The 9,584-nt window shown below is 50.5% G+C and overlaps 1 protein-coding gene across 1 annotated transcript; it reads right to left on the bottom strand.

Moving 5' to 3' along the window:
• Positions 1-8,859: 8,859 nt before the first annotated feature.
• Positions 8,860-9,456, bottom strand: LOC143018664 (uncharacterized). The gene has a single exon (XM_076174256.1). The coding sequence runs from the start codon at positions 9,454-9,456 to the stop codon at positions 8,860-8,862; it is 597 nt and encodes a 198-aa protein (XP_076030371.1).
• Between the last annotated feature and the right edge of the window lie 128 nt (positions 9,457-9,584).

Genomic DNA, 9,584 nt, shown 5'->3' with positions numbered 1-9,584 from the left:
GACAAAAACTCAAACTGTTAAGATATAATAAGCGGAGTCCCACAAGGCACTGTATTGGCTCCGATAATGTTTGCCATTTATATAGATGACATGGATGAAGGTGTGAAATGTTATATAAACTTCTTTGCTGATGATGCGAGACTATTAGAATTTTAACATTAAGAAATGTAGTATAATGGAATTTGGAAAAAGCAAAAATAGAATCTCGGGTCGATATAAAATTGGTACAAAGGAAGTAAAAAGAAAATATATAAGATAAAATAAAATAAACTCAGAAAGGGACCAAACGATATGACACTAGAGAAACATTTCAACAATTAGTCGGAGAAACTTTTAACTTATTAAGATCAATGAAAGTGGCCTTTGACTATATGGATGAAGAAATGGTAAAGAAAATACTAGTTACACTGATAAGACCAAAATTGGAACACTCAGCGTCTCTATGAACACCTAGTTAAAAAAAAAAATAATAATAAAGAAATTAGAAAGAATTCAAAGAGCAACGACAAAGATGGCACCAACAATTTGCAATTTGACATACAAACAAAGATTTGACAAACTAGGAACAAGGAAGAGAAAAAGATGATTTGATAACCTTTTACAGAAGGAGTGTTGGGATAACAAAGGCTCTGTAAACCATGAGTTTTGTGTCATTTCGGATGTCCCTATCCCCAAAGACTCTCGTTCGGAGCTTGCAAAAGGCAGTTCCTGCTCTCTTCAGACGATGTTGAATTTCATCACTGAGATCGGCATTTGCTGAAAGATAGCTCCATCAAGTTTAATTGTTGGTATATTATCACCAAGTGTGCAGGGTGAAGGCTGGTAAAGTATCTGAGTCTTCTCGATGTTGATGCTTAGTCCAAGCTTTGTGTATGCATGATGGAAAGCATTCAGTACCTGTTGGAGGTGATCCTCTCTGAGGGCTGCTACACAGTTGTCGTCAGCGTATTGGAATTCCAACAGGCTTTTTGTATAGTTTTTGTCTTGCTTTTGAGGCGAGCAAGATTAAGTAGTTCACCATCCGTTCAGTATGAGATTTCAATGCCAGGTGGAAGGTCATCTCGTATGATGTGCAAAATCACTGCAATGAAGATGGTAAAGAGAGTTGGTGCTATCACACAGTCTTGCTTTACTCCAGAGGTGACTTTGAAGGGCTCAGAGCTGTTCCCGTTGTTTAGGATTCTAGTGAGCATGTTGTCATGAAGGAGTCGGAGAATGCGGATGAACTTATCAGGGCATCCATATGTGTCTCTCTTGAGACACGGTCGAAAGCTTTGGAAAGGTCGATGAAAGCCATGTAGAGCGGTTGGTGTTGCTCACATTTTTCTTGCAGCTGGTGCAGAGTAAAAATCATGTCAGTTGTGTTTCGCGTCGGTCTGAAGCCGGCCTGTGTCTCAGGAAGAATTCTCTCTGACAACGTTTTAAGGCGGTTCTTCAGGATACGTGCAAGAAGCTTTCCTGCAGTTGCCAACAAAGATATCCCTATGTAATTCCCGCATTCAGATCTATATCCTTTTCGTTTGTGGATGGTGATAATGTTGGCATCTCTGAAATCTGATGGCACATCTTCATTGATCCAGATTTTGGTCAAGAGTTGGTGGAGTTGGTGTTGGATCACATCACCACCAAATTTATAAATCTCGGCTGGGATTCCATAAGGGCCTGCAGCTTTGTTGCTCTTCATCGCATTAATGGTATTTCTTACCTCGTCAAGGGATGGAATTTGAGCAAGAGAGCATTCCTTTGATTCTTTTGGGATCATGTTGAGCACGTTTGTGTCGATAGCAACTTTGTGATTGAGAAGGTCTTCAAAATGTTCTTTCCATCTGTCTCCTATTTCGGTGTCGCTTTTTAGGATGGTAGTACCGTCCTTACTCTTTAAGGGAGCTTGCCCGTGTGTAGATGGTCCATAGATTTCCTTTACAGCATTGAAGAAGCCTCTGGTGTCATTGGCATCTGCTAGCTGCTGAATCTCGCATGCCTTTTCCCTTTACCACCGGTTCTTCAGGGTGTGGGTTGTTTTCTGAACCGTAGTTTTGCACTCCCTGTAATTCTTTCGTTTGGTGTCAAATTTTGGATCGTTTTGGAAAACGAAGAAAGCTTTCCTTTTTTCATCAATCATTTGTTTAAGAGCTTCGTCATTGTCGTCAAACCAGTCTTGATGTTTCCTTTTCTTGTGGCCGATGGTTTCTTCGCAAGTGGTGATGATGGTCTCTTTCAATTGGTTCCAGCCTTCTTGAACGAGATGGCTAGTAGTCTTGTCCTGGAGTTTGACCCACAAGCGCTGCTGAAAGATGTCATGAGTTTCGGGGTCTTGCAGGGCCATGGTGTTTCACTTTTGGTCTGAGTTTGATCTTCATGATGGAAGTGAAGAGGCGATGATCTGTCCAACATTCATCTGCTCTAGTTAAAGCTCTGGTATGAAGCACGTCCTGCTGATCTCTGAATCTTACGATGATGTAGTCAATGAGATGCCAGTGCTTCGATCTTGGGTGTTGCCAGGAGACATTATACCGATTTTTCTGTCGAAAAAGGGTGTTGATTATTACCAAGTTGTGTTCGGCGCATTTGGCAAATAGAATTCCGTTGGAGTTGGCTTTTCCCACTCTTTCCTTTCCAATTATTCCTGTCCCGAACTCATGGTCTTTCCCAACTTTGGCGTTGAAGTCTCCCAGAAGAATGATTTTGTCGTCCTTATGTATGGCAGAGAGGGCATTGTCGAGCTGGCTATAGAAAGCTTCTTTATCTACGTCCTCATCATTAAGGGTGTGAGTGTATGCGCTGATGAGGGTTGCGTGCTCGTTTTTAGCGAGTTAGATTCGCCACACTTGGTCACCGGCGGTGCTATCACGTTGTGTGACTAGAAGAATGCCTCCTTTTACTCATTTCTCATTTATTTCTTTACCTAAAACTCCTAAAGATTTACACAAGTAAAAGAATAATAACCCAACAGGGGCCAACTACATTACAACTTCACGGACACTACTAGGGGTATGCACCTCTTACTCCCTCCTACGTTCACCGTCCCTAGGGCATCGACTCTTAGAGGGGGCTTACACGGTCTAACGGTTCGTCGAACGCGGTTTGACAGACACGTGTTTAAAGTGATGTGTGAACGTGTGAACGGGGGTATTTGGTTGTCGAACACGTTGGTTAAACCCCAAATAGCCCGTTCACACGTAATATCCCTGTTGCTGCTGTTACAGTAATTGACAACTTCTCCCTGAAGGATCTGGCCAAAGCCCAGCGTGAAGACCCTGTTTGGTCTGCTGTCATTTATGCTTGGGAGTCTGGTGATGATACCACCTTACCAGCTTTACCGGTACCTCTGTCCTAATTTTCCTTGCAGGATAAGGTTCTCATTCGTAACGTGGAAGTGTTTGAACAGGATGTGGCACAGCTAGTGATCCCTGAGTCTCTAGTTCCCGTTGATTTGTCCCTTGCTCATGATGCCCTTTAGGCTGGTCACCCAGGTCGTGACAAAACTCTGGCTATTGCGCGTAAGAAGTATTACTGGCCTAAAATGCGACTAGACATTACCTCTCATGTAGCCCGGTGTAGTTCTTGTGCCCAGAACAAAGGTTCTACGCGCACTGTTCCCATCTTAGAGTACCCTACTCCTCGTCCTTTTCAGACTGTGGCTATAGACCTTTTGCAATTGCCTCGTAGCACTCAAGGTTCTGTGTGTGGACCACTTTAGTCGTTTTGTAATATCAACTCCCTTACGTAACAAGTCTGCACCATGCTTTAGTTTCTCATGTTTTGTGCCCATACACTACTCCTTCGGTGTTCCTAAGTGACAATGATACTGAATTTAGGAACGAGGTTTTGGCAAGTATTTGTGAACGTTACGGCATCACACAAACATTCGTGACTGCTTACCATCCGGCGTCCAATGGACTTGTAGAGAGGACTAATAGGAAAATTCTAGACATACTCAGACACGTTGCTAGTAACTTTCATAAATCTTGGGAAGATTGGCTCCCCCATGCCAGTGGTCGTATTAATAGCACCATAAATGTTTCAACGGGCAAAATGCCTCATTATGTCATCTATGGAATTGAAAAACGGTTCCCTTATGGTGTGATTGACAGCCCTGCTCGTCCCCTCTACAGTTTTGATGACTATAGTCAACTCCAGAGTCACACGTTGCATGCCATTTATGACTCTGTGAAAGAAAAAACTTGATGTTTCCAAGGCCGAAATGTTGAAACACCAACATATTCGTGCAAAGCCTGTTACCATCGTTGTTGGTGATCATGTTTATAAGAGCATGCCTGACCACCAATCTAAGTTGAATTGTAAATTTACTGGCCCCTTTTTGGTTACTGAGAAGTTTCATCCCAACAAATTCAGGGTCTTTGATCCTTCACAGGGAATGAGCGAAGTGGTGCATGTGAACAGACTTAAGGTCACTCAGGTACCCATACCGGCGTTTACCCGGCCTCCTCCAAGGCCCACTGTTTCTTCCATTTTCCTCTTTCGCATTTCCTTTTTTCTCAATCTTTTTATTTGTTCCTTTTTCTCATTTTGTATCCTCTCTTCTTCCTTTTGTTTCAGCAACACTTTTTTATGTACCTCTTCTTTGTCTTTTCGTATAGCGTACTTATTTTTCCGTTCAATTCGCTTGAAGTTCTTGAAAAGCATGTCCAAATAATGCATCTGATAAGTTCTGTGATTAGACACACCTCCATTTTTCGTAAAGCTCTTGTAGCCCGCTAAATAGTGCTTCAGAAAATCACCAGAAACACTATCCTCTATTTCACCATCAAATAATGGCAAACCATCAAACATTTCATCACAATACGTAAAATCATCGGATTCTCGTATTGTGATATTGAACTTTAATATCTTACGATGAAATTCCTTCACGGATTCGTTAAGGGAAAAGGACTTTTTGGTACCATAAAGGTCCGGAAAGTTTTTGCTATGCTCTGCCCTTAATGTGTTTAGTGTGTTAAGGTCCATTGATACCTCACTTTTAGATACATTCTTCGTATCAGTCACCCACTTCCAAAAGTGACGTTGGCGCTTCTTCCTAGCTGCTGCGTCGTCTGACATCTTACACACTCATGGTAATTCGCCAAAGGTATGGAGCAAAGCTTTACATGAGGTAGCGCTGCGCGTGTCACAGAATTACCATGTGCCGCCGGTGGTCGATCACGGTTTTGAAATTAATTTTTTCTATTATTAATAGATATATATTTTTGTTCGCATCCGACCTAGCTATGGACCAAAAAGTTTCCTGTCGGCATGCTCCACCTTTGTAATTCTTTGCAAAATGTGGATAATAGCCCTGGGGTATATAAACTACCTCGTAAAGACTGCGATGATGTGTACTGGGGCCAAACAGGAAGAAACCTAACCACAAGAATCAAAGAAAATAAAAGCTCTATCAAATATACTCAAAAGATTTCCGCAGAGTTCCTTCATACTAACAAGGAGGATCATTGCATAGACTAGAAAATGCTGTTATCATTTACAAATCCTATTGCAATTCCCGGAGAAAAATAATTGAATCTTCACTTATTACACTACCCAAACTTCAATACCTCTAAAGGTCAATAGTCACCAGACTGCATCACTTAGATGGTAGCCAATAAATTAATTTCAAAAGCGACCGGACCAAGCCTCACCAGCTGTCAACCTTTGACCCGACCTTAAGTTAATAAAGGTTTATTGTATAAATATGTACAGCTATACATACGTTGATATACAATGTGGGCAACAGCCCGCCAGTGGGGGAGTTGTTGTGCCCTAGTGGGTGGAAGGTGAGGGCGTAGGGAGGTCAGCGAGGGGGGGGGCGCCGCCCTGAGCACCCCAAGCATTACGTCCATGGGCGTGTGGCGGACAAAGAGGGTAGCTCTCGTTGCCCGACTGCTGAGGAGGCTGCCTTCTGCAGGGTGGGCGGGGGTCTGCGGCGCTGGTCGGAGGGCCTCCATGGCCGGGCAGGACAGTAGGTAGTGCGGCAGCGGGTGGAGGCTGTGCCTACCGCAGTGATCGCACTGTTGCCCTTGGAAGCCGTCGTACAGCTCCTCCCTGGTGTAGTAGCCCAGCCTAACTCTCTGCAACAGTACGCCGTCCGCTCTGGGCTGTTGATGGAAGGCGCTCAACGTCTGATAGTCGGTGGTGGCGGCGTACCAAGCAGCTTGACTTTTTGCTCCTTCTAACTGCCGGTGAGTCTGTTGGGCGCGGTGGGCTGCGGCATGCCTGGCTCGCGCCTTCACGTACGACAGACTAGGTGGCACGTGCCTGGTCACGTGGGGGGCGCCAGCGGCTCTTCTTGCAGCAACGTCGGCGGACTCACTGCCTCGCACGCCCACGTGGCTGGGCATCCAGTGCAGCCTTACCCGACGTCCCTGTGCGGCGAGGCTCTGCAGGCTGCCCAGGATGGCGGTGACGAGTCCCATGTTGTCGCTAGGGCACGGCTGCTGGAGGACCTGCCACGCCGTCCTGGAGTCTGTGAGTAGGACCACAGTAGCCTCCTGGCGGTTCTGGGCGTGCTCCAGGGCCAGGTGGGTGGCCACAAGCTCTGTCTGCAGGGTGGAGCAGTAATCCGGCGTCCTCTCGAGCAGTTCGGTTTCAGCGGTGATGGCAGCGGCGCCCGTCCTGCCACTTTCGGGGTCGACCGAGCCGTCGGTGTAGTATATGGCACCGCCCGGCTCAGACACCTGCGCCACCGCCATGAGGGTGTGATGCCGCAGCTCCTCGGTGGTGCAGAGCGCCTTGCTGGCCGGTAGCCGGGTGGTGGAGAACTCTGCTGTGGGGGGCTCCCACGGGGGTGGGGCTCGGTAGGTGGGGGCCGGAAGGTCGGCGTGTTGCCAGCGCCAGCTGTTAATGTGGGCGAGGCTGTGGGTGGCCAGGGTGGACTGGAGTAGCCACGGGTTGCGGTGGAGGACATCGTTCCCTTGCGTCATTGCAAGCCGTAGTCTTCTCTGTGCTACTCCTTCGGAGTCGCCACGATCTGTTGTACTCTGGTGGTGAGTGGCACCAGGCGGGTCTCGTTCTGCATGACGCACGCACTGGTCCATCTCGGAGCTCCCAGCATCGTCCTCATGGCGGTGTTTTGCAGCACCTCGAGCCGCTCCTGTTGGCTACGGGAGAGCGATATGAGGACTGGGGCGCTGTAGTCCACCAGAGAGCGCACTGCAAATATGAAGTACAGTCGGAGGACGGAGAAAGTGGTCCCCGCTGTGGGTCGTGTCATGGCTCGCATTACGTTCAGCCTAGCCTGGGCCCTTTCCCTCAGGTAGGCGGCGTGGGCTGTAAAGGACAGCCACTTGTCCACCCATACCCCGAGGTACTGGTATGAGTTGGCCCAGGCCAGTTCGATGCCCTGGACGCAGAGCTGACCTAACGGGTCGGCAGCCCTCACCATCATGGCGCGGGACTTCTCTGCAGAGATTTTGAGTCCCAGCTCCTCGCATTTCCCGCTGATAATGTCGAGGTCATCGGCGTAGCTGAGGAGGATGGTGCCATTGTGGAAGGGCAGGGCCACCAGCTGCTCCATCAGCAGGTTGAAGAGGAGGGGGCTGAGGATACCACCCTGGGGCGTCCCGTTCTCCAACCTCTGGAAGCTGGACTTCAGGCCCTGGAATTTTACCCTGGCGCGGCGATGCTGGAGATAGACGCGGAGCCAGGCTAGCATCCTTCCCATCACGCCCTTCCTTACGAGGGCGGCGAGGATGGCGGGAGGGTTGGCCAGCTCGAATGCCTTTTCCAAGTCGAGGAAGACAACGATGGCGGGGCGGTGGTTAACTTGATTCAGCAGTGTCAGGATGCTGTCCGCCATGCTCCTGCCGCGGGTGTAGCCGAAAATGTGGGGGTGTAGTGGCCCCACACGCCACTGAAGGCGGGCAAGCACCATTCTCTCAGCCGTTTTGGCCGTGCAGCAGCTGAGGAGGGAGATAGGCCTTAGCTCAGTGGGCTCCCTCGGTTTGGGGATTGGTTGGATGTCAGCCTCCTTCCACGAAGGAGGCAGGCATCCCGCCATCCACGACTCGTTGACTGTGGCCAGCAGGGCGGCGTCCCCAGCTGGCCCGGCGTGAGCGATCATGGAGTACGTCACGCCGTCGGCCCTTCCGCTGCTGTGTCACGGCCCCGTCTCTTGGCCTGCTCCAGCTCCTGAGGAGTGAAGGGACGGTCTGTTACATCAGCTTCTTTAGTCGCCTCCTCGATGGCCATGTCGCGGCGCGGCCGAAGCTGCTGCTGGAGACGGCGCGTGCTACCCGGAAGCTGGTCACTGGAGCCGCGGGTGGTGAATTCGGCTACGAGCCTCTCAGCCTCCTGGTGTGGGTGGGCGGCGGGGCGAGGCGGTGCGGCGCCGGAGGCGGTCTTCATGCTTTTCCACAGCTGGTTTAGAGACGTGTGGTGGCTGAAGGAGGCGCACCACTCCAACCACTTGGCCTCCCTGGCCTTCAGGGACACCTCCCGTGCGCGGGCCACCACGTCCTGAAGTAGTCTCAAGTTGGTTGGGTTGGGGCGTCTCTTGTAGAGCTTCCTGTGAATGTTCACTCTGTGGTTATGCTCCCGCACCTCCTCGTTGTAGAACCACCAATTTGGCCGGTGACGACGGCTCGGGGCTTTCCTGGGGATGACTGCGTTAGCAGCCCTCTCAATAGCAGCAGTCAGGTCCCTCTCCCGCTGGTGAAGGTCCACGGGTGGCTGGTAGGCGGCCCACCATTCGTCGAGGGAGGCCTGGAAGCTGGCCCAGTCTGCTCTCCCGATGTTCCAACGTGGAGGGGGGAGGGGGGCGCTGGGGGTGCCACTGGGAGGGTGGTGAGAGTGGCAAAGTGGTCGCTGGTGAGGGTAGGATGTACTTGCCATGTAGCACCGGCGGCCAGGTCGCAGAGTGTGAGGTCAAGCCTCCCCCCCCCGGGTGTGGGTAGCCTCCCCTGTGTTGAGAAGGCGGATATGGGGAATGTCCTCGAGTAACACGGCCAGGTTGCGGCCCGTTTCGTTGGTTGGAGATGGTGACTGCAGCATGGGGTGGTGGGCGTTCAGGTCGCCCGCCACGAGGATGCTGGTGTGGGCGGCGAGGGAGAACAGCTCGCCTACTTCCAGATGGAATCGTTGGCTCCTGTATATGTTGTACACCAGAAGCGGGATGCCCCCGACCTGCAGTTCTAGTGTCAGGACCTCCACGCCCTCCCCGCAGTGGACTGGGGCGGATACTCTGCGGCGAGGGATGGTGCTCCTCACCAGCGCCGCACAGCCGCGGGTGTTCTCTGTGGCAGGGAGCGAGTGAAGGGAATAACCCGCCACCCTCCACTCAAAGTCGGCACGCGTCAAGGTCTCCTGGAGCAGCACCACGTCAAGGTTTTCCGTGAAGATAGCCTGCAGTACTTGGTGCTTCTTAGGTCGGAGACCTTGCACGTTCCACTGCAGGACTCGGAGCCTGGGAGGGCCAGCAAGCTGGTCCTCATCGGCGTCTGCCTCAGCTCGTCGACTCTCCATTCTGGTGGTTGGGGTCGGGGGGTGGCTGGAAACCACATTCTGTGAAGACTGAGACAGTCTCCTGCAGGAGCTCGCTCAGGGTCCCCTGCTTGTCGCTGTCATGGTTGGGGTTGGTGAGCAGCTTCCCC

This window comes from Oratosquilla oratoria, chromosome 3 (genome assembly GCF_046742065.1).
Source record: "Oratosquilla oratoria isolate Oo_2021 chromosome 3, ASM4674206v1, whole genome shotgun sequence".
NCBI classification, from domain to species: Eukaryota; Metazoa; Arthropoda; class Malacostraca; order Stomatopoda; family Squillidae; genus Oratosquilla; species Oratosquilla oratoria.
The sequence above is the reverse complement of the archived record's forward strand: the minus strand, read 5'-3'. Positions and strand labels throughout refer to the sequence as shown.

What these genes read in the sequence shown, in the direction of transcription:
- LOC143018664 (XM_076174256.1), bottom strand. Translation starts at nt 9,456, where the DNA reads ATGGAGAGTCGACGAGCTGAGGCAGACGCCGATGAGGACCAGCTTGCT.